This window comes from Sus scrofa, chromosome 2, assembly GCF_000003025.6.
Source record: "Sus scrofa isolate TJ Tabasco breed Duroc chromosome 2, Sscrofa11.1, whole genome shotgun sequence".
Lineage (NCBI taxonomy): Eukaryota > Metazoa > Chordata > Mammalia > Artiodactyla > Suidae > Sus > Sus scrofa.
This window is the reverse complement of record NC_010444.4, coordinates 89,293,666-89,319,554: the sequence shown is the minus strand read 5'-3', so window position 1 is coordinate 89,319,554 and position 25,889 is coordinate 89,293,666. Positions and strand designations below refer to the sequence as shown.

At 39.4% G+C, this 25,889-nt stretch overlaps 1 protein-coding gene across 1 annotated transcript in view; it reads right to left on the bottom strand.

Moving 5' to 3' along the window:
- Positions 1-25,889, bottom strand: part of MSH3 (mutS homolog 3) — a 200,456-nt gene that overhangs the window by 136,548 nt on the left and 38,019 nt on the right. The window contains 2 exon segments of the mRNA XM_021084495.1: positions 2,892-3,006; positions 6,749-6,861. Coding sequence (XP_020940154.1) covers positions 2,892-3,006; positions 6,749-6,861 — 228 coding nt within the window.

Here is a 25,889-nt window from a genome sequence, read left to right as displayed (position 1 = left end):
AAAATTTTCCTTTTATCAGGGCCTATTTCCATTAGGAATTACATACATTTTTGAACTCAGGGTTGTATCTGCCAGCATCCTTAGGAATTCAATGGTATATGATTGCTGATATGAAATATTCAAGCAATTCTAAATTATCCTTTTGGAGGAAGCCAAAACTTTTGTGCTTTGAAACAAACCTTATAAACAATGCCTGGCTAGCATCCATGCTGTGTGAACTTGGATAGAAATCTTCTAAGTAACATGGGAAAATACTTCATTACTATTGCAGACAACAAAAATACAAAGGACGCTTTTTTCCCTTTCAAGTTTTATACTGGGAGAAAAATATTCCTGCTGAAAACTGCCTGAGAAATTCAAGATTCTGTATCTTTCCTATACTACTTTGAAAAAAATGAAAAACAATCTTTTTGATTTAAACAAAAGGTGGCAAAGGTACAAACTTTATTCGAAAGATCAACCGCTCACAAAGATTCTATTTAAATGTTGTTAATATTATTTGAAAATAGAAACAGACCAAAAAGCCCTACCATGTTATATATGCAATCTAAAGGGGAAGACAGTCCTTTATGTAGTTTTCAGAGTTCATATAGTCACCAATTGTCTGACTCTAAGTGGTTATTTTTATTTATGAATTATAAATTATGTATTATAAAAATTCAGTTTTATTGTAGATTCACTTCTAATTTATTTGCAGTTAAAATGAATATCCTTGCCTTCCTAAATGCTGCCAATAGGCATATTAGAGAGAAAAATAGTAAGAAGGCTGTGTACTATCCCCAATGATTGACTAGGACAACATATAGGACTCAGCATATAGTGTACTGGCAGCTATCATTTATTACAGAGCAAAAAACAGAAAAGGGAAAAGGTACATACGGCCAACTCTGGAGGAAACCAAGAGCAAGCTACCAAGAGTCCTCTCTGATGGAGTCACACAAGATGCGCTTAATTTCTCCAGCACTGAGTTGAGAGAGCATGAGTGAAACGTCCACCAGAGAAGCTCATTACAGACTCAGCGCCCAGGGTTTTCACTGGGGCTGGTCACATAGGCACCTTCTCCCTACCGTGTACCAAAAGTCCAGCTCCCAGAAAGAAAAAAAGGCGCTCAGCATAAACCATACCGTTTGCACAATTTAGAAATAGTGAGCCATTCTTACCAGAGAATGCTGGAAACCCTCCCCAAATCCAACATCCCAGATGCCAGTCTAGGGTCAAGCTTGCAAGTAGGGCTTTCAAAGGAGAGTTGTTTCATCAGGTTTGCTATGTCAATCTTTTTTTGCATCTCTCTCTTTTCAAATTCCATTTCTGTTTTTTCGGCTGCAGCCATGACATGTGGAAGTTTCCAGGCCAGGGATCAAACGTGCACCACAGCAACAACCTGAGCCACAGCAGTAACAACACCAGATCCTTAACCTGCTGAGTCACCAGGAAAATGCTCTTTCAAAAGTATCTATTGGAGTTCCCGCAGAGGCTCAGCAGAAATGAACACGACTAGTATCCATGAGGATGTGGGTTCAATCCCTGGCACCTGCTCGGTGGATTAAGGATCCAATGTTGTCTCAAGCTGTGCTGTAGGTCTCAGATGCAGCTTGGATCTGGTATTGCTGTGGCTGTGGTGTAGGCCAGCAGCTGTAGTTTCAATTCAACCCCTAGCTTGGGAACCTCCACATGCTACACCTGCGGACCTGAGAAGCAAAATAAATAAAGTATTTGTTATATTTATTTACTTTCGTACTTCTTCTAGTTTACTCTATTCCTAACAATGACCAGGATTCACAGAGGGCTTAGCATAGTCTGCCCTCTGACCAATGAAAGTAGAAATATCTCAAAATACTTGGGGCATCAGTACAAGTCTCAAAAGTGTATTGCTTTAGGGGTGGGATTAAAATAGACATAGACAGAATCCCTGCTGTGGCTCAGTGGACACGAATCTGACTAGTATCCATGAGGACACAGGTTCAATCCCTGGCCTTGCTCAGTGGGTTAAGGATCCAGTGTTTCTGTGAGCTGTGGTGTAGGTCACAGACTCGGCTCGGATCTGGCATTGCTATGGCTGTGGCGTAGGCTGGCAGCTGCAGCTGATGCAACCCCTAGCCTTGGAACCTTCATATGCTGCAGGTGCAGCCCTAAAAAGACAAAAAGAAAATAAAAATAAAAATAAAAATAAAATAGACCTAGACAAGGACTTCTCAATCTTGGTACCGATGAGATTTTACTGAGATAGCTCCTATCTGTCCATCCCTATCTGTCCATCCCACCTCTGCAGAACAGAAAGTAGCTTACTTATCCAGGATCAATATGACCTAGGGCAATTCTTCACAGACCCAAAGATAAGGGGCCAGTGAAGGTAGAATACGGAAAGCCAAGAAAATTATTCTGCTGCCTTTTTATCCTACTGGTTTTTAAACAAGCATTTTCCTAGAATGTCATTTGCCAGTTTGCAATCTTTCAACTCTACCAAATTAATCACTCTTTTCAAAAGCTGTCTATGTTAGCAGCTGTCCTCTTTATCTCCAACTTTATGGTCTATGAAATAAGAACTGAAACCAAGAATAAGAAAAGTAATGAAGTTTTATGAGTGCTTTTAAATACCACTGCTTAATACTACTGGTCAATAAACTCTGCTTTAGTATGAAGCACAGTTTTGTAGCCAAATCATAAACCATTAAGAAGCTATCATGGACACAAACTGACAGAACTCTTAAGCTTTCTATTAATTTTATGTCAATATCTTGATATTCTTCAGCAACAAGATCACATTCTTGCCGCATAGTACAATCTGATATCAAAAGCAGGCAAACTTTTGAGTGTCGTACTTACCAAGTTCAATTTAAGAAATGTTTTTTAATATAACCTCACCCCTTTTTTATTGTTCAGAAGCCACTCACTTGGGTTTGGAAAGCACCTTTTCCAAGTTAAATTCTTTGAGATATCTTATTATGGCAGCCAAAGAGCAAATAACTGGCTTCTCTAATTTAATGATGCCAGACAAACTTTGAGAACCTAAAAAACAGAATACACATTTTTACTAACATTATTCATCATTATTGAAAATAAACCTTAAATAAAACTTAGTTTATGACTGTTGAAATAATAATTTAAACATTATCTCCTAAAATTACCCTTTGAAAAAATATACACGATTACAAACACCACGGGCATAGAAAAAGGGCATTTTCTGTGGGCGGATGCACCTTTTTCGGAGAACAACAGAGCAATTATTTTCAAAATGTGTAACATCCTCTTTGACTCTGAAATACTCCAAAATGCCTGTTAAAGATGTGTATACAAGGAGATGAGTTGAAAAATCTTTTATAGTAGTAAAAAATTAGAGACAACCTAATTGAACACAAATAAGTTATCAGTTAAATAAATTTCAGTACATTCAGATTATTATGCACCTACCAGTAAGAATGACTTACAGTTATCTGTACTTATATGGAAAACTACACATAACATATTGAATGAAGAGAAAAAATTGTGTTATCACTCTCATCTCTTAACAGGAATATGGCAACAGCTTTCCATCTGGCCTCCCTCCTTTATCCCCATGCCTTACGGGATATTCTTAACAGAGTAGCCAAAGGAATCCTTTTTTAAAATGTACATCAAATCAGTAGACTACTTTGCTTACAAATCCTCCAACATCTCTCAACTCATTGAGAGAAGCAGCTCAAGTCCGAACAGAGTCTAAAAGGCCCTACATGGAGTTCCCATCGTGGCACAGTGGAAACGAATCAGACTAGGAACCATGAGGTTGCGGGTTCGATCCCTGGCCTCCCTCAGTGGGTTAAGGATCCAGCGTGGCCCTGAGCTGTGGTGTAGGTCGCAGACGCGGCTTGGATCCCACGTTGCTGTGGCTCTGGTGTAGGCCGGCGGCTACAGCTCCGATTGGACCCCTAGCCTGGGAACCTTCATATGCCGTCAGTGTGGCCCTAAAAAGACAAAAAAAGACCAAAAAAAAATAAATAAATAAATAAGTAAATAAATGGCCCTACACAATCTGCCTTCCATCTCCTTTTACCTCGGAGCTCACCTTCCCCCTTAGTTACTCTGTCCCAGCACTCAGGTTCCTTGATATTCCCTAAATACAGCAGGTCCTTAAGGGATGCTGTACTTGACTCGTCTCTGTCTGAAACACTGTTTCTTCACATGTCCATATGGTTTTCCCCTTAACTCCTTTTTGGTTTTTTGTTTTGTTTTGCTTTTTATGGCTGCACCCTCATCATATGGGGGTTCCCAGGCTAGGGGTCCAATCGGAACTACAGTAGCTCCAAGAGTAGCTCCACAGCCACAGCAATGTCAGATCCAAGCCATATCTGCGACCTACACCACAGCTCACCAAAACGCTGGATCCTTAACCCACTAAGCGAGGCCAGGGATCGAACCCTCAACTTCATGGATGCTAGTCAGATTCATTTCCACTGCGCCATGATGAGAACTCCCCCTTAACTCCTTTAATCTTTGTTCAAATCTCTGTTCAAGGGCCATTTTCTCAGTGAGAACTTTCTATTTAAAAATTCACCTCTTCCCTGACTTTCTTTATAGCACTCATCACTTTCACACACTATTTTATTATATACCTCCCCCTATGAGACTGTAAACTCCAGAAGGGCAGGAATTTCTCTGTTTAATTCCTTATCATAGACACAATTCCTCAAATAGGCAGTCAATAAAAGTTAGCTGAAAAAATAAAGCTAAGCTAAACCATAGAAATATAAAAAACAATGTATATATGTTTATGTGTAGATTTATACATTAAAAAATTCTTAAAAGATTTGAGAGGAGGGACATTGTCCTTATACACAACTCCGTTTTGACTTTTTTTTTTTTGCATTAAGTATTTTACTACCTTTAGGAAAAATTATAAAGCATCTTCTACAAATCTAATATAAAATATATTACTTTCAACTATAGCTCTTTATAAAGCCACGGTGTAAATGAAGAGTTAACAAAACCCTTTTCCCCTCTCCTGAGAATTTCGTCTTTTAACTATTTAGCTCTGTTCCCCAGGAAACCTGATAGTGCGTCAACGTGTTTGAGTAGCATTGTGTGTGGTACCAATGACCTGCAATCAGTCAATTGCATCTGGACTACAAGAAATTATAAACACCTGATTGTAAAATTTGGCCTTTCTTGAGCACGCTCTTTGAACTTGATGCATCCTTTGGTGAAATTCCAGCAAGAGGTATGGTTTCCTATAGGCCATGGGGCTTTTAAACCAGGGCAGATCCTGCACCTACCAGCTGAGCTGTCACTAGAGGAGGGATGGGAACTTACGTGTCCAGTGGCTCTGCGGATTGCTGCGAAGACTGCTGAGGATTCCTCCCACTAGGACAAAAGAGCCCTACCAGCAAGCTGGGTTTTCTCTCCTATATCTTTCTAAGTGAATCTGATGATAAGAATGGCTTATGGTGATTTTGTGACTTAGCTTGGTCTTTAGTTGAGCGTACGATGATCCCTTAGTGATACTGTGGACTGGCATTCTAAGTGGGTTACACTCACAGATTGATTCAGTTTGGCCAAAGCACAGAGAGAGTAAAAGGGATAATGCCATTAAGACACTGATTCCTGGGAGCTTCCATTGTGGTGCAGTGGAGATGAATCTGACTAGTATCCATGAGGATGCAGGTTCAATCCTTGGCCTCACTCAGTGAGTCAGGGATCCAGAGTTGCCATGAGCTGTGGTGGAGGTCACAGATACAGCTCAGATCCTGGGTTGCTGTGGCTGTGGCCTAGGCTGACAGCTGCAGCTCTGGTTCGACCCTTAGCCTGGGAACTTCCATATGCCACAGGTACGCCCTAAAAAGCAAAAAGCAAAAAAAAGACACTAATTCCTGAGAGCAAGTCAGGGGAGGCTAATCTAGCTATGGTCTAATGGTGAAAGCTCTGCAGCATGTGGAAGAGGATAAAAATGGATCTTAACATAAGCTCGACTGGCAGAAATGACCAGTCGAAATCAAACAGACCAAATCAAACAGATACTCAGCTGAGGAATCATGAATTAGACAAAAAATGGTGATCCAACATAGTAAGATTCTGCCACTAGGGTTCTGGTATTTTAATTCTGGCCATCGACTTTTTAGAAATGCTAGCCTTCATTAGGAGATTTAACCAGACATTTTAGAAAATTGCAAGGAACAAAAAATAAGCCATCTTTTAAGGGACACAAAAAGGAAGGTTCTTCAGTTCTTAACCTGTTAGACTCCAATGAGTACGTCGAAAACATCAAATCACTAAATGGTCCTAGCCACAAAGAGGCGGCTGCAGTGGTGCTTCTGAGGAGCACAACTGGAAGAAGTAGTTGTGCTCATCAGAGGCACCACTGCAGCCGTGTCTCTGTGGTGGTGGAAACTGAATGATGTAGAGCAGTTATTTATTGGTAACTACCTGGTTTTCATTAGACTGCAAGTCAAACTTGCACCTTTATCCAAATCTTAACTGCTAGATTTGAGGACATTTACATGTACAAATTTTTTTTTTTTTTTTTTTTTTTTTGTCTTTTTTAGGGCCATATCTGCAGCACATGGAAGTTCCCAAGCTAAGGGTCCCATCGGAGCCATATCCACCAGCCTACGCCACAGCAACAGCAGATCTGAGCCATGTCTATGACCTATGTCACAGCTGTAGCAACACTAGATCCTTTAACCCACTAAGCAAGGCCAGGGATTCAACCCACATCCTCGTGGATACTAGTCGGGTTCTTAATCTGCTGAGCAACAGCAGGAACTCCTAAAATATTTACCTTTGTTATCAACTATGTCTTTTGCATAAAATTCTGTGACCTCCTGGAAAGCATGGCTGTATTCAAAATACATGTTATCCATCCTTTCTACTCGAATTCTGTCATCCCGCACACTGAAAGAAAAAAAAATGAAAAATTTGAAGACAGTTAGCCACAATTCTGAACTGTCTATATTTAGATCTTAGTCTGACCAAAATAAATCAATGAAGGCTCAGTCCCTACTCTCTCCCAAGCTGAAGAAAAAGAGAGAAAGATCTAAGGTTTCCCTGTCCAAATGCCACATTTCACAAAACATTAGTACTTTTACTACTGGTATTTTATATCACTTAGGACACACCGAGTACTTTCACATATGTTGTTATCAAGAACTCATCAAAATTAAGGTCAGTCAATTAATAAATACAAAAGTCATAAAAATGGAAAAGCATCCATTTAACTGCATCATTTGTTTAAATACACTAACAGCAGAATACAATACTGAGTAATTCTTTCTTTGAAGTGCCATCTTTGTCTAGTTGGCTTTTTGCTAAATCTATTTCTTCTACCACAGCCTCTAGTCAATATAATCAATTCCTGTTAGGTCAACTCTCTTCATTTAAGTGGTTTTACACTCTTTTAAAAATATGCATGGAGTTCCCGTCATGGCACAGTGGTTAACAAATCCGACTAGAAACCATGAGGTTGTGGGTTCAATTCCTGGCCTCACTCAGTGGGTTGAGGATCCAGCGCTGCTGTGAGCTGTGGTGTAGGTTGCAGACACGATTTGGATCCCGCGTTGCCGTGGCCCTGGCGTAAGCCAGTGGCTACAGCTCTGATTACACCCCTCACCTGGGAATCTCCACATGCCGCAAGAGCAGTCCTAGAAGAAGACAAAAAAATAAAGATAAAAATAAAAAAATAAAAACTAAAAATATGCATGTTTGTGTGTGTATATATAAAATGATGTTTTTGTGTGTATGTGTATATATATGTGTGTGTGTGTATATACATATATATATAAAATGATCTAAGTCCATAAACAAATCACCAAATCATCATCCATGCTGGAAGTGCACTGTTTTTTCCATTTTCTACTTTGTTCGACTGCCCGCTTTCCTCCCCTCCTCTCCTCTCCTTTCCTAACCACCTCACGTCCAACCCATATTAACAGCCCAGAAGGAATCCTCCCTTATTTTTTTGTGTTCATATCGTTATACACAAGTGTCTCATATACATACCTACTCATACATGCATTATTTTATAAAAATGGGATGACACAAACTTTCCGCATCGTATTTTCTTCACTAAGTGGTAACTCGTGAAAATCTCTCCATATAAAGTAACCTAGCTACAACTCATTCTTTTCAACGGCTGAAGAAATACCTGATAGTGTGTAAAAGCCCTCATTTGTTCAGCCATTTCTTTACAATCAAAACATTTACAGTTTTGGAATTTCCACTGTACTGCAGTGGGTTAAGGATCTGGCATTGTCTCTGCAGTAGCTCAGGTCGATGCTGAGATGCAGGTTTGATCCCCGGCCTGGCGTAATGGATTAAGAATCCGGCATAGGTTGTAGCTGCAGCTCAGATTTGATCGCTGGCCCTAGAACTTCCACATGCGATAGCGCAGCCAATAAAAAAGAAAAATTACACACTCTCTGACATCAACATCATGAATATTTTCTCAGGTCAGTCTCCCAAAGCAATAGAAATAAAAGCAAAAATAAACCTATGGGACCTCATCAAATTGACAAGCTTTTGCACAGCAAAGGAAACCCAAAAGAAAACAAAAAGACAACTTACAGAATGCGAGAAAATAGTTTCAAACGATGCAACTGACAAGGGCTTAATCTCTAGAATATATAAGCAACTTATACAACCCAACAGCAAAAAAGTCAATCAATCAATGGAAAAATGGGCAAAAGACCTGAATAGACTGTTCTCTAAGGAAGATATACAGATGGCCAACAAACACATGAAAAAATGCTCAACATCACTGATTGTAAGAGAAATGCAAATCAAAACTACCATGAAATACCACCTCACACCAGTCAGAATGGCCATCATTAATAAGTCCACCAACAACAAATGCTGGAGGGGGTGTGGAGAAAAGGGAACCCTCCTGCACTGTTGGTGGGAATGTCAACTGTTACAGCCACTATGGAGAACAGTTTGGAGATACCTCAGTAATCTATACATAGAACTCCCATATGACCCCACAATCCCACTCTTGGGCATCTATCCGGACAAAACTCTACTTAAAAGAGACACATGCACCCTCATGTTCATTGCAGCACTACTCACAATAGCCAGGACATGGAAACAACCCAAATGTCCATCGACAGATGATTGGATTCGGAAGAGGTGGTATATATACACAATGGAATACTACTCAGCCATAAAAAAGGATGACGTAATGCCATTTGCAGCAACATGGATGGAAATAGAGAATCTCATACTGAGTGAAATGAGTCAGAAAGACAAAGACAAATACCATATGATATCACTTATAACTGGAATCGAATATCCAGCACAAATGAACCTTTCCACAGAAAAGAAAATCATGGACTTGGAAAATAGACTTGTGGCTGCCTGATGGGAGAGGGAAGGAGTGGGAGGGATTGGGAGCTTGGGGTTATCAGACACAACTGATAGAATATATTTACAAGGAGATCCTGCTGAGTGGCATTGAGAACTATGTCTAGATACTCATGTTGCAACAGAACAAAGGGTGGGGGGAAAAATGTATACATGTAAGGATAACTTGATCCCCTTGCTGTACAGTGGGAAAAAATAAATTTAAAAAAAAAGAAAAATTACAGATATAGGTACATCCAATATACATCCCTCTTGTACAGTAAGTGGTCATATTCACCTACCACCTTCAAACAGTACATTCAATTTGGCTTTTATTACCACATGTATGCTTTTATACTTTACAATATATTTTAGCACCTTTACATAATGCATGGTATCATTTCATGTTTTAAATTTTATATGCACATTATCCTCTGACAACATGCTTTTGGACTAATTGCTGTATTTCTAAGATTTATACATAAAGATAGAGGTACCTCTTTCTAAAGTTCTGATTGTTTCTTACATATGAGTCAATTTTTAAGATTTGCTTTTCAAATCTAATTCACCTAAATTTATTTTGGGGGATGATCTGAAGTTAGAAATACATTTTTATTTTCCATATGGTTATCTGTTAATGATCAAGTATCATTTATAAACTATTCCATCTTTTATAATGCGGCCTCTGTTATTTCTATACACGTGTGAACCTGTTTCTGGCTACTATCCTGTTTCACTGATCCTTTGTCTATTTCTGTATCACAACCACAGTACTGTAATTTCCATGGCTTGGTATCAGAATCTGTGGCAAAGCCATTATCTTGCTTTTCAAGATTGTCTTGGAAACTCCAGGGCTTCTGATTTTCTTTATAAATTTCAGGTTCATTTTATCAAGTCTCAATTCTTTATTGGGATTTTGACTAGATTTGCAATAATTTAGAGAGAAAAAATGGCATTAAGATGGCATAAGTTCTCTATTTATTCATATCTTTTATACTTAACAATAATGTTCTGTAGTTTTCTCTATATTGTATTGCATCTTTGGTTGTGCTCACTCTTAGATACGTTATAGATTAATAACACCATGAAGGGAATCCTTTCTTCTCTTACATTTACTGAAAGGTTATCACTGGTGTACACGAACCTAAATTTTAATATGTAGCAACGATGCAAAACATTATTTGCATTGTCTCTGTATGCACTAATAGCATCTGTAAGAAGGAAAAACGACCATATGGGGAGAGACAAAACAATTTCTGTTTTTCATTTCTTTTTCCTATCTCATTGTACCACAGGCTAAGACCCTCAGACTGTGTTGGACAAAGGAAATGCCAACAGGTATCCCTTGTCTTCTTACTGACACTAATGGGAATGCTTCCAAAGTCTCCACTCTTAAGTATGATGTCTGCTCTAGCATTTTGGAATTAATGACTTAATAGCCCAAGGTTTGATAAATTCCCCAGTTTTTGGGAAAAAAAAAATTTAGTCATACAGGATTATTGAATTTTACCTAATAAGTTTTTCTAAAGGTGTTAAAATCTTACCTAACAGTCTTTCTAAAGGTGTTAAAATCATCACATGGTTCCCTCTCACTTAATCTCCTAAGATATCATTCACATTTTCTGATGCTGAAGGATCCTTACACTCCTAAAATATGCCATACTTGTCATGATGTTCTGTGTTGTTTAAATAAAGCTATAAACTTGATTTCTTAGTGTTTTAATTTTCTTTTTCCAGAAGATCTGTACCAGCATACCTAGCTTCAAAGGCTTTTTCTATTCTACTACTGCAAGACAAGACAGGCGTAAGCTGCTTCAGGAAGAAATCTAGGAGAGAAGATTTTCTCCCATCTACAGTGGCGAACAAGATTTTTCTACCTTAATCCATTAGAGAGGCTATCAGAAAACTATGGCAAATCTTTCATCAATTTTTATCTTCCAGTAGACTCCCTTAATACCTGGATTTTTAGAAGCCTGCTGCAAAATTATTTAGCAACTCAAAAAGCAATGAATGACCTTACATGAGCTCTACAACGTTTCTGTATAAGTTGCTAGAGTGAACACAAGAGGCAGCTGGTAACTCAATTACTGTTCTAATTAGCATTTTGTTTGAGAAGCAGATAAGGATTTAGAAACCCATTAAATTTGATAAAAATGGACTTGTCAGTTATCCTTGAGGCTTTCATGGAAGCATTACAAGAGTGTTAAATTCAACATTCTGCAATCTGTATATTCAATATCCCTCATGTAAACATTTTTTTCCACAGACTGGTTGGAGTTACATGTAAAATCTCTCATTTGTGTTTCCTTAGATTTCTGAATTAAAGTGATGGTAAAATCAAACCACTATACCCTTTTTTTTTTTTTTGGTCTTTTTAGGGCCGCACCTGCAGCATATGCAAGTTCCCAGGCTAGGGGTCAAATTGGAGCTGCAGCTGCCGGCCTACGCCACAGTCACAACAGCACCAGATCTGAGCTCCGTCTGCAACCTATGCCACAGCTCACGGCACTGCCGGATCCTTAACTCACTGAGCGGGGCCAGGGATTGAACCTTCATCCTCATGGATACTAGTTGGGCTCCTTACTGCTGAGCTACAGTGGGAACTCCCAATCCATTATACCTTAGAAACAAAAGTCTACTTGAAACACTGTATGCATAGTAATACCCAATTAGAATTTGTCAAACTAGGTTTTAGTAAAATTTCTCTATTAAACAGAGAACCATCCATCCTGGTTTCCCAAACTGCAGTCTGTGAAATATCTACATCAGAATCACTCGCAGCACACACTAAAAGCACAGATGCCACACCCCAAATGTGTTCACTCTGAATTCCAAAGGAAACTGGGGGAAAGAGGGTATTTTCATTTTCAGCAGAATTTTGGAGTGATTGACAGGCAAACTGCAGATGGAAAACACTCATCCACATGAACAACAGGGGCAGTCATTTTAGGGCTGGGGTACAAAGTGGAAAAAAAATCTCCAGGAGTTACCACTGTGATGCAATGGGATCAGCGGCATCGTTGGACCGTTATACCCTGGGGCAGTGGGAAAAAATATCTTCTCCAAAGATAGTCTATGTCTTAGAGGTCCTATTAGAGGTGAGCAGTAAGCATCTTCTCACTCAAAAAATGAAGGAAGTCAACTATGCTCATCTAATTGACTGGGATCTTAAAAAGTTATAAAAAACACCTTCCCCCTCCCACCCTGGAGTGAGGTTGTGACCAGGGGCTGAAGCCTTCTGAATGGAAAGGAGGCTGAACAGAGAATGTGCTCTTCCGCTGGCCTGGGAGGGCGACAGCCCTGCTGTGCTGGACAGGAGGCCTAAGGGCAGGAAGTGAGCCTCAGTTATTACATGGGGTGTGCCATGCCAGATTGCTTTTAAGATTTCAAATTTTGGAGTTCCCGTCGTGGCTCAGCAGTTAACAAACCTGACTAGCATCCATGAGGACGCGGGTTCGATCCCTGGCCTTGCTCAGTGGGTTAAGGATCTGGTGTTGCCCTGAGCTGTGGTGTAGGTCACAGGCTCAGCTCGGATCCCAAGTTGCTGTCACTGTGACACCAGCCAGAGGCTACAGCTCCGATTGGACCCCTAGTCTGGGAACCTCCACATGCTGTGCAGAAAAAAAATTCTAATTTTTAAAAAACTCCTTTTCATATGTCACATGCCTCTCTGTTGCCAAATATATTCTTTGTGAAAAATTAAGTGGTAATAAACTTTCCACAATTGTAGAGCCCACACTTAAAAGAGAGAGAGTGTCCAACTCAGGGTTTTGTTTTTTTTTTTAATCTTTTTGTCTTTTTACGGCTGCACCCGTGGCATATGAAGGTTCCCAGGCTAGGGGGTCTAATCGGAGCTGTTGTTGCCAGCCTTTGCTAGAGCTACAGCAATGCGGGATCCGAGCCACGTCTACAACCTACACCACAACTCAGGGCAACGCCAGATCCTTAACCCACTGAGCAAGACCAGGGATCGAACCCGCAACCTCATGGTTCCCAGTCGGATTCGTTTCCACTGCGCCCCAACGGGAACTCCAACTCAGGATTTTTTAATGTCAACTCGGACATAAAATTGGTGACTCTCTGATGTCAAGGAACAGGCTACCTGCAAAGACTATGATAATGTTCAGCTATGACCAAATGTCAGCTTATCACCTTACCAATTTTATGATTATGCTAACTTTAGAAATCATAATTTTTATATATAAAAATAGCCTTGTTAAAGGTTGACAATCGACTCTAGGATAACTCAAGGCCTCTTTTGACAGTTTATTACCGATGATGAAGAATAAGAGTTACAAGCTTGCTTGAGTGGTTCTGTCCTCTGAGGACAGAATGCATTACAGATTGAGACTGAATAAAACAGATCATGTAACATAGTTACAATGTCTTTACTTCAGAATTAGTATGAAATTCATTAATGTTACTACTGCTTATAATTATCATCACATTCTTAGAAGACTTAAGGACATGATGTCAAATTATAAAGACAACCAGTAAAACAGGAACATCAGAATAACCCCAGAAGAACAGCAAGGAAAACAGACCATATGGTGAAAGATTCTTCCAAAGATATAAAAATTGAAAAATAAAATATGGACAAACTAATATCAAATACGTATGTCGGGAGTTCCCGTCGTGGCGCAGTGGTTAACGAATCCGACTAGGAACCATGAGGTTGCGGGTTCGGTCCCTGCCCTTGCTCAGTGGGTTAACGGTCCAGCGTTGCCGTGAGCTGTGGTGTAGGTTGCAGACACGGCTCGGATCCCGCGTTGCTGTGGCTCTGGCGAAGGCCGGTGGCTACAGCTCCGATTGGACCCCTAGCCTGGGAACCTCCATATGCCGCGGGAGCAGCCCAAAGAAATAGCAAAAAAAGACAAAAAAAAATATGTCATAAAGACATATGTAAACAGGTTCAACTCGCCTATTTAAAGAAAATTAACCTCAGATTGGATTACGAAGAAGAAAAACCTTTTCTACTACCAATAGGAACAAAACTTAAAGGAATTCAGAAAGATCATAAATAAAAGGATGGCTAAAGAAAACGGCCCAGACAGATATACTAGGCTAATTCGAATACAAAGAAAGCACAGGACAAGATGTTATAAGGCAAGAGAAAATTCAAGACAAACGGTATAAATAAGACAAAGAGAAGTACTTTATGATGAAAAGGATGGGACGGAAGAAAAGCTTTTCATTTTCATTCTTAAAAGAGTTTTAGATTTTTGAACCATTAGAATAAACTACTTATTTTAAAAAGGAAACTGTTTATTAAGAAGAAACAAAGAAAGGGGAAGAGCAGATTATAGGATTTACACAAGATCTCCCAGGAGATGTTTGTCCACTTTCCTGGACCTCGACTTGGGAGACGAGATGTCCAAGGAACAGAGTGACTGCAGCCATCTTGTCACCTTGCAGAACAGGAGACAAGGGCAAACACTAGAGCCCTGAAATCCAGCCATGCTCAATTCCAGCCTACCTTCAAGCTTTTCACTTACATGAGCCAAAACGTTCATTTTCAACTTTTAAAAATTCAGTAAGAACTAAGAAATAGTTTTTAAGAAGAAAAGAGGAGTCTGCTGCTGTCCAGAGAATAGAGTGGACGCAATCACACAGCACATTAGAAAGATGGCAACCTTTAATATTGACACATGGGCAACAGTGAACTGAGGTGAGAAAGACTCAGTTTCATTTCAGCTTGTGAGTCTGCCTTAGATCAAACCAACAGAGAGACAGAGTTTATGTCAGAGATTGCAGAGACCAAGAAGATTCCCCTCCTGCACTTCCCCACCAAAGAGAGGTGCAGGGACCTTAGCCAAGTTACCACTGGGGGGCTAGAAATTCAAAGCAGATTTAGGGCCAAGGTCCCTACAGGATTAGAAACCTGAGTGAAGAAACACTAGGACTAGCCCCAGGTGTGTTGGGGAGTGAGAGGAAAGACAGAACTTCCTCACTCACTATGCAAAGTCCATGGGACCTCAGAGGAGCCTAAGGGCCAGGAAGTAACCAAGGCCAGTATGCTTGGTAGCTGTGGCTGCCATTCAAAAGACTAAGATTGAAGGCTTAAAGGTTAAGAGTCTACACTAGGTAAACTCATGTCTTTCTAAACCTTTCTCAAGCTTTTTCTAAGCTTTTGGTTTTACTTTTTCTCTTACAATGGTTTTTACTTTATTTCTCTATTTATTTTATTCATTTATTTATTTTTGCTTCATAGGGCCGCACCTGTGACATATGAAGGTTCCCAGGCTAGGGGTCAAATCGGAGCTACAGCTGACGGCCTACACCACAGCCAAAGCCACACCAGATCAGAGCCACGTCTGCAACCTACACCACAGCTCATGGCCATGCCGGATCTTGAACCCACTGAGTGAGGCCAGGGATCAAACCTGCATCCTCATGGAACCTAGTCGGGTTCCTTAACTGCTGAGCCATGAAGGGAACTCCTAAAGTGGTTTTTATTTAAAAAAAAAAAAAAAAAGTAAGACTCCATCAAAAAAACTTCTAGGCCGTCTTGGCAAACTTGACAGGGCAAGTACTTCCATCTGCAGTGAGGTCAGGAAAACTAAGAGGATTAGAGCGCTCAAACTTGGGAAACCAAAGGGAAGGGATAAACAGAAGGAGGGGCGGGAGAATGGAGGCAGAAAGGCCAAGGGCCTAGAGAAGGCGTCATTTCTGCCCACAGTCCTGACCTCCCAGTGCTTTTTCCTTGATCCTGGAACTCTTCTCGAAGGATAAACTCTCTTTTAGCAGTATTTTAAAACCTCCACTCCTTAATCTTTCAGCCCATCCCAATCCTGGGTCTTTTTACAACCATCTACACATACCATACCCCCCCAGCCCTGGGCTACATTCTCACTTCAACAAGCCAGCCAAGATTCACCTCCCCTCAGATGCTGTCCCAGAAGAATAACCGCATGCCAGGACGGCCTGTGCTTTCTACCGGACACATGGAACTGTGGTTTGTAAAGGAATACTTTCAGAAATAAAGCCACTTTGTTTAAGGTGCACATGCTTTTTGTCAGAAACTTTACTGCTCAAGAGACAAATACCAACTGTAATACGCGTTATAAAGAAATGACAGAATCATGGGATATTAACCAAAATAATGTCAACTGTGCTATAAAACATTGCTCCTTCTGAAACCCAGAAGCAGACAGGAAGAAAAAGGAATGTGCTTCTTTGTGGGTTTTTCCTGAGAAGTTCCGAGCGGAGAGTCATAGAACGGAGAGACTACACCTTAGAGCCAGGAAGTCTGTATCAAATCCCAGTTCTGCCACTTACTGACTGTGTAACCCCAGGCTTAGCAATACCTCTCTGCCTCGGTTCCTTGGAAATCCACATTAAAAAAAAAACAGTAGCTCCCTCACAAGGCGTTTGCGAAGATGAAATCAGTCAATAAAGATAAAGCCCCTAGAAGAGTGCCTACTACATAGTGTAAACTATTGATATTATTATTAATAATACTTACTGCTACTTAAGGATGAAAAGACAGCAGTCATGTGCTCAAGGGAAAAGGGAAGAAAGGGAAAGTGATTGGGAATAGACGGAATTGGGCAGGACACCACAAAGGAATGAGCAATGAGAAATACCCCCAGCAGCTACCAACATGTGTCTCTTATACCATCTTTTACGCTCCAGGGGAACAGAGTATAAAGATGAGGAAATCAATCAACGCCATACACATTAACAAAAGAAAAGTCAAAAACCACATGATCATCTCAATAGATGCCTTAAAAAAAGCATTTGACAAAGTCCAACATCCATTCATGATCAAAACGCTTACCAAAGTGGGTATAGAGGGACCATACCTTAATATAATAAAGGCCATTTAAGACAAACCCACAGCAAATGTAATACTCAAAGCAGAAAAGCTGAAAGCCTTCCCACGAAAATCTGGAACAAGACAAGGATGCCCACTCTCACCACTGTTATTCAACACAGTATTGGAAGTCCTAGCCACAGCAGTCAGACAAACCATAGAAATAAAAGGCATCCAAATAGGAAGAGAAGAGGTAAAACTGTCACTGTATGCAGATGACATGATTCTATAAATAGAAAACCCTAAGGACTCAACCCAAAAACTACTCGAACTGATCAACAAATTCAGCAAAGTAGCAGGATATAAGATTAACATTCAGAAATCAGTCGCATTTCTGTATACTAAAAATGAAATATTAGAAAAGGAATACAAAAATACAATACCTTTAAAATTGTACCCCCAAAAAATCAAATACCTGAGAACACACCTGAGCAAGGAGGTAAAAGACATATGCCGAGAACTACAAAACATTAATCAAGGAAATTAAAGAAGATGTAAAGTAATGCAAAAATATTTCATGCTCCTGGGTTGGAAAAATTAATATTGTAAAAATGGCCATACAACCCAAAGCAATCTACAGTTTCAATGCAACCCTATCAAATTACCCAGGACATTTTTCGCAGAACTAGAACAAATAATCCAAAAATTTATATGGAACCACAAAAGATGCATAATTGCCAAAGCAATCCTGAGGGAACAAAAACCAAGCAGGAGGCATAACTCTCCCAGACTTCAGGCAATACCACAAAGCCACAGTCATCAAGACAGGGTGGCACTGGTACAAAAACAGACATACAGACTAATGGAACAGAATAGAGAACCCAGAAATAAACCCAGACATCTATGGTCAGTTAATCTCTGACAAAGGAGGCAAGAACATAAAATGGGAAAAAGAAAGTCTTTACAGCAAGTATTGATGGGAAACCTGGACAGCTGCATGCAAAGCAATGAAACTAGAACACACCCTCACACCATGCACAAAAATTAACTCAAAATGGCTGAAAGACTTAACTATAAGACAGGACACCATCAAACTCCTGGAAGAGAACATAGGCAAAACATTCTCTGACATCAACCTTATGAATATTTTCTCAGGCCAGTCTCCCAAAGCAATAGAAATAAAAGCAAAAATAAGCCTATGGGACCTCATCAAATTGACAAGCTTTTGCACAGCAAAGGAAACCAAAAAGCAAACAAAAAGACAACTTACAGAACGTGAGAAAATAGTTTCAAATGATGCAACGGACAAGGGCTTAATCTCTAGAATATACAAGCAACTTATACAACTCAACAGCAAAAATGCCAACAACCCAATGGAAAAATGGGCAAAAGACCTGAAGAAACATTTCTCCAAGGAAGATATACAGATGGACAACAAGCACATGAAACAATGCTCAACATCACTGATTATTAGAGAAATGCAAATCAAAACTACCATGAGATACTACCTCACACCAGTCAGAATGGCCATCATTAATAAGTCCACAAATCACAAATGCTGGAGGGGGTGTGGAGAAAAGGGAACCCTCCTGCACTGTTGGTGGGGATTAAGCTGGTACAACCACTATGGAGAACAGTATGGAGGTACCTTAGAAAACTATGTGTAGAACTACCATATGACCCAGAAATCTCACTCTTGGGCACATATCTGGACAAAACTTTCCTTGAAAAAGACACATGCTCCCGTATATTCATTGCAGCACTATTTGCAATAGCCAAGACATGGAAACAACCCAAATGTCCATCAACAGATGAATGGATTAGGAAGATGTGGTATATATACACAATGGAATACCACTCAGCTATAAAAAAAGAACCAAATAATGCCATTTGCAGCAACATGGATGGAACTAGAGACTCTTATCCTGAGTGAAGTAAGTCAGAAAGAGAAAGACAAATAACATATGATAATCACTTCTATCTGGAATCTCATATATGGCACAAATGAACCTTTCCACAGAAAAGAAAATCCTGGACTTGGAGAATAGACTTGTGGTTGCCAAGGGGGAGGGAGAGGGAGTGGGATGGATTGGGAACTTTGGGTTAAGAGATGCAGCCTATTGCCTTTGGAATGGATTAGCAATGAGATTCTGCTGTGTAGCACTGGGAATTATGTCTAGTGACTTATGACGGAGCGTGATAATGTAAGAAGAATGGATACATGTATGTGTACCTGGGTCACCACGCTGTATAGTAGAAAATTGACAGAACACTGTAAACCAGCTATAATGGAAAAAAAAATAAAAATCATTATATAAAAAAAATAAAAATGAAAAAAAAATTTTAATTTTTTTAAAATGAGGAAAAGCTAATGTGAGATTTCAGAAATCACTTCCCCTACCCAAAATAACACCTCACCTTCTGATGATTGAAATGCATTTGAATAGACACAAAATATCTTCATTTCACAAGGAGAAACAAAAGAAATTACTCAAAGGTCACTAAACAGCAGTCTTCAAAGACAAGAAAACAAAAAGTATAGGAAGGCTTGTCTATACTAAAGTTAATTTTAAAATTAAACATTAGAAAAATTAACAAAAGTTGCTAAACTCTAAAAGTGATTACCTAAAATTATAGCATTGGTGCAAAATTTATGTGTTTCCTTGAATGTTCCACAAATTCCTTAGCTTAATTTCTCACACACGTGCACATACACATAGAATCATCTTTTTTAGCTTCATCTCTAATTGGGTTTTTTAGGGAGAAGTTGGCATGGTAGGTTTCTAGAGCTACCATGTGGTACATAATTAAATTCTAAATAACTTTTGAGATTCCCCCCCCCCAAAAAAAAGAACACTTTCAAAAATAACTTTCTAGAAGTTCCTATCATGGCTTGGCAGAAACTAATCTGACTAGCATCCATGAGGATGCAGGTTCGATCCCTGGCCTTGCTCAGTGGGTTAAGAATCCAGTGTTACCGTGAGCTGTGGTATAGGTCACAGACACGGCTTGGACCCCACATTGCTGTGGCTGTGGTATAGGCCAGCAGCTACAGCTCTGATTCAACCCCGAGCCTGGGAACCTCCATGTGCCGCAGGTGTGGCCTTAAAAAAACAAAATAAGTAAATAAATAAAATAATAAAATAAAACGACTTTCCATAACGTCAGTATCTAAAGGATCTAGGAACAAAAAAAAAAAAACCAGCTCTCTGTGCTATGTATACAGTAGGATCCTACTGTTTATCTATTTTATATATAGTAGTTTGTATCTGCTAATCCCAAACCCCCAATCCCTCCCCCCCAACCTGTTCCCTCTGGTAACCACTAGTTTGTTTTCAAAGGCTGTGTGTCTGTCATACAGATGGCCAAAAAACACATGAAAAGATGTTCAACATCACTCATTATTAGAGAGATGCAAATCAAAACCACTCTGAAGTACCACCTTACACCAGCCAGAATGGCTATCATCAAGAAGTCTACAAACAATAAGTGCTGGAGAGGGTGTGCAGAAAAAGGAACCCTAGTACACTGTTGGTGGGATTGTAAATTGGTGCAACCACTGTGGAAAACAGTATGGAGATTCCTCAGAAAACTAAACATAGAACTACCATTTAATCCAGCAATCCCACTCCTGGGCATCTGTCCAGAGAAAACCATGACTCGCAAAGACACATGTACTCTGATGTTCATTGCAGCACTATTTTCAATAGCCAAGACATGAAAACAACCTAAATGTCCATTGACAGAGGAGTGGATCAAGAAGATGTGGTACATATACACAATGGAATATTACTCAGCCATTAAAAGGAATGAAATACCGGCATTTTTAGCAACATGGATGGACCTAGAAACTATCATGCTAAGTGAAGTCAGTCAGACAATGAGACACCAACATCTAATGCTTTCACTGACATGTAGAATCTGAAAAAAGGACAGAATGAACTTCTTTGCAGAACAGATACTGACTCACAGATTTTGAAAAACTTATGATCTCCAAAGGAGACCGTTTCGGGGGTGGAGGGATGTGCTGGGGTTATGGAATGGAAATCCTATAAAACTGGATTGTGATGATCATTGTACAACTACAAATGTAATAGATTCATTGAGTAAAAAAAAATAAAAAACAAACGCTGTGTGTCTGTTTCTGTTTTGAAAATAAATTCATTTGCATCATTTTTTTTTAGATTCCACATATAAGGGATATTATATGATGTTTGTCTTTGTCTGGCTTAATTACTTCATTTAGTATGACAATCTCTAGATCCATCTGTATTGCTGCGAATGGCATTATTTCACTCTTTTTATGACTGAATAGTAATCCACTGTGTCTATATACCACATCTTCTTTACCCATTACTGTGTTGATGGACATTTAGGTTGCTTCCATGTCTTGGCTACTGTAAATAGTGCTGCTATGAGCATTTGGATGTATGTATCTGCTCAAATTTGTTTTTGTTTTTGTTTTTTCCAGATATATGCCCAGGAGTGGGATTGCAGGATCATATGACAACTCTATTTTTAGATTTGTTTTCCATAGGGCTTGCACCAATTCACATTCCCACCTATAGTGTAGGAGAGCAACCCACTTTTTCTTTAATGGGCAAAAAAGGACATGTGAATAAGCACATAAAAACATCCTTGGTCATGATAGATAAGAAATGAGGTCCTGCTATATAGCACAGGTAACTGTATCCAGTCACTTGTGATGGAACATAATGGAAGATATTACTAGAAAAAGAATATACATACATATATATATAAATCTGGGTCCCTTTGCTGTACAGCAAAAAATGCCAATATTAATCAACTACAATAAAAAAAAATTTTTTAAATCCCTGGTTATTAGCAAAAAGTAAAAGTAGGTTAAAACCAAAATGAGACACCACTTCACACTCACTATAATGGCTTAAATTAAAAAGAATATCAACACCAAGAGTTGGCAAAGATGCAGAGCAACTGTAACTCTCATACCCTGCTAATAAAGGCATCTAATTGCAGAACTACTTTAAAAAGCACAGGGAATGCTACCAATACTTGGTGATAACCAATGTAAGACAAAAATATGAAAAAGAATGGATGTATATACATGTATAACTGAATCACTTTGTTGTACAGCAGAAATTATCACACTGCAAATCAACTATACTTCAATAAAAACTTTAAAAAAAAAACGTTAAAATGGAAAAAAAAAAAAGAATAAATAAAAAAAATAGTGTGGCTGCTTTCCATGCAGTTCAGTATTCACTTACCCATAGAGTCCTAGCAATTGCACTCCTAGGTATTTACCCAAAATAAAAACGTATGTCCTCAAGAAAACTAGAACACAAATGTTCTTAACAGCTCTACCAAAAATAGCCAAAAACTCCAATGTTCAACAAGTGAATGGATAGACAAATTTTGTAGCAATACCACTGAACAATAAAAAGGAACAAACTATTGATACACTCAAAACGTGTGAATTTATGGGCATTATGCTGAAAAGGGCTGGGCACGAGAGAGGACAAACTGTAACAATTCCATCTATGTGAAATTCTCTAACAGTTTAAGCAGATCAGTATTTGGAGTAGGAGGTGGAGGTGGGGAGAAAAATGACTGCAAAGAGGCCCAGGGAAATTTCTAGGAAGATGGAAATATTCCATATCTTAATTGGGGTGGTGATTTTTATTGATGTATATAGTTATCAAAATTGATTTTACTCATATACTTAAAATGTGTAAATCGTACTGCATGTAAATTACACTTGATTAAAGTTGATTAAAAATTAAAGCTTTTGATATTTGCCATATATAATTCATAGATGATAATTTTCTATTAAAAAATATGAACATTTAGACCAACAAATTTCTGAGCAAATGTGCATTTCAAATACATTTTTTGAATAAGAATCTAATTCCGGTATTAATTCAACAAAAAGCAATGGTACAGAGTACTTTCTCATTCTGAAGAAAAGCATTTAACTTCAAAAAGTACATTCCGTAGTTATATGCTTCGAGATGATCTTAGTTCAAATGTTATCCACTATTTTACATATATACAATCATCCTAACATGAAACAAATTTTTACAAAATAATTTATGCTTCCTGTGGTTCAAAGACATTTCTTTCAGTCAGAAAAATCATAAAATCATTACCTGACATTATATGCCTTTGATCAAAAGCAAAAGAAATCCTACTAAAGTCCTACATAATCCTGAAGAGAATGATCAGCATCAAAACATTCTCAGATTAGTGGAAATTCATCTCATTTCTTTTTCATGCATGATTAAATGCATTCTCTCAGTAACAGACACAAAATCAAGACCATTTCACTTGGATCATATGCTTTTGAGTTCATTAACAGGCTCGAGACTGACTCAGACAACCTGAAATAATGAATCTTCCTAAACTAATGTTTTTCTCAACAAACACTAGCTCTGATATTATCCCCAGAAAAATCTGCTTTAAAAAAAAATCAACAAATTGATGATCTGGAATTCATACTACAATGGATAACTGACGTTTCCTTTTCAATTCAAGTCAACAAATCCTCACTGTGTAAGTACTATTGGAATAAACCAAAAAAAAAAAAAAAAAAAAAGAGGGGGAAAAAAAAAGTCTTGGCTCTGTGTTATGGGCTAAACTGTGTCCTCCTAAAATCCATGCGGAAGTCCTATCCCCCATCCCCCTCCTTATTTGGGGACAGAGTCTTACAGAGGAAATCAAGTTGAGGTAACGTCATTAGGGTGGGCCCTAGTTCAGTGTGATTGGTATCCTTATAAAAAGGGAACTTTGGACACAGGGGACACAGAAAAAAGGAAGACAACATTATCAGACATGGGAAGAAGACGGCCACCTACAAGCCAAGAAGAGAAGCCTGGGAGAGCCTCCCTCACACCCCTTAGAAGGAACCACCCCTGCCAACACCTTGATTTTGGATTTCTAGCCTCCAGAAGTGTAAATCAATAAATGTCTTGTTTGTAAGCCACTCAGTCTGTGATCCTTTGTTACACTGGTCCTAGCAAACAAACACAACCCTACTAAAAGGTTCAACATCTGTTTAGAGATGCTTATAAACAAATCACTAGAATACCATGTATATAGAAAGGAATGCTGTGGTACTATCTGCCGATTTCAAGAGTGTAAATATTCCTACCAAGGCTGATTTTAAACTACCAATGGTTTGCAACCTGAAAAAAAAATTCCATGGAAATATAACCATCCATTCCCACAAAATACTACAAGCCAGATCTAGCACAGATCAACAACACAGGCATTGATATGGAATACCCACAGGTGAGTTCAATGTACAGCCAAGGCTGAAACCACAATGAACAGCTGCTGGACAGCTTCAAAAAACAGTTAATACTATTAAAATGGACTATTTTAGAAGATAGACCTGGGGAGAACACACTGCATGACCCAAGAATAGCTTAAGAATGGTAGGGAAAAAAAGCGATGAGTGGAAAAAAAAAAAAAAAAAAGCTAACATTTACTGAGCTCTTACTATGTTCTACACACTGTTTTTTGTTTGTCTTTTTAAGGCCGCACCTGCAGCACATGGAAGTTCCCGGCCTAGGGGTCAAATCGGAGCTGTAGCTGCTGGCCTACGCCACAGACACAGCAACAGCAACTCAGGGTCAGAGCCAAGTTTGTGACCTACACCACAGCTCATGGCAATGGCAGACCCTTAACCCACTGAGCGAGGCCAGGGAATCAAACCACGTCCTCGTGGATACTAGTGAGGTTCATTACCACTGAGCCACAATGGGAACTCCTACACACTATTTTAAAACCATTATATGTATTAACTAACTTAATCCTCATTCCTATTCTATGAAAAAGTTTTATTATTATAGGTCTTGTTTGAATGAGGCAAGAGAGTGAAAGGGAGGTTAATAAGATCCGCAGCTCTAAAAGACGAGACAGCTAGGATTCAAACACAGGTTGTCTGGCCCCAGACTCCGTACTCAGACCACTGTTCTATCCATCTCTCATTGTACATACTGTAATGTGGCAATTAGTCTAGTGCAACCAGGACCCAGAGACAGGGACAAGGGACCAGATAGGAGAAAGTATGCCACACTCCTGGCCTCGTACATCACCTTATGTAAGCAAGCAATGGGTTTGCAATGCAGTCTTGCCACATCAATCAATTTAGCCTTCTTGCATAACTTGTTGTTTAAACACGTCGAATCAAACAGAAAAGCCTGCAAGTAAAAAATCTCCCTGTAAAACAAAAATCACCACCTCCTTATTTATCTTGTGTCTAAATCCTATTTTTACACAGAAGGTATGCTTAGCAGGCAAAAAGGGCCTATCATCACTCAGGAGCAGGCAGGCAGCAGTCAGGACCAGAGCCTCTGAAAAAGAATGCAGCAAAATCACACGCATTCCCTAAGCCACAAAGAGAATTCTGCAAGATGAGGCTGTACTCACTAAGTACCTGGGGCAAAGAGAGCAGCACAAAGAAGGAAAAACCTAAATTCCCCACTTCTGAGGTTAGAGGAAAAACCATGACCCCCAGGGGATGAATGAATGAATTCCACCATGGTTTCCAACATTTAGCTGATATTTAACTCTGGAAATGTTCTTTAAAAAAAAAAAAAAACAGAAGTTCCCGTCGTGGTGCAGTGGTTAATGAATCCGACTAGGAACCATGAGATTGCGGGTTCGGTCCCTGCCCTTGCTCAGTGGGTTGACGATCCGGCGTTGCCGTGAGCTGTGGTGTAGGTTGCAGATGCGGCTCGGATCCCGCCTTGCTGTGGCTCTGGCTTAGGCTGGTGGCTACAGCTCCGATTGGACCCCTAGCCTGGGAACCTCCATATGCTGCGGGAGCGGCCCAAGAAATAGC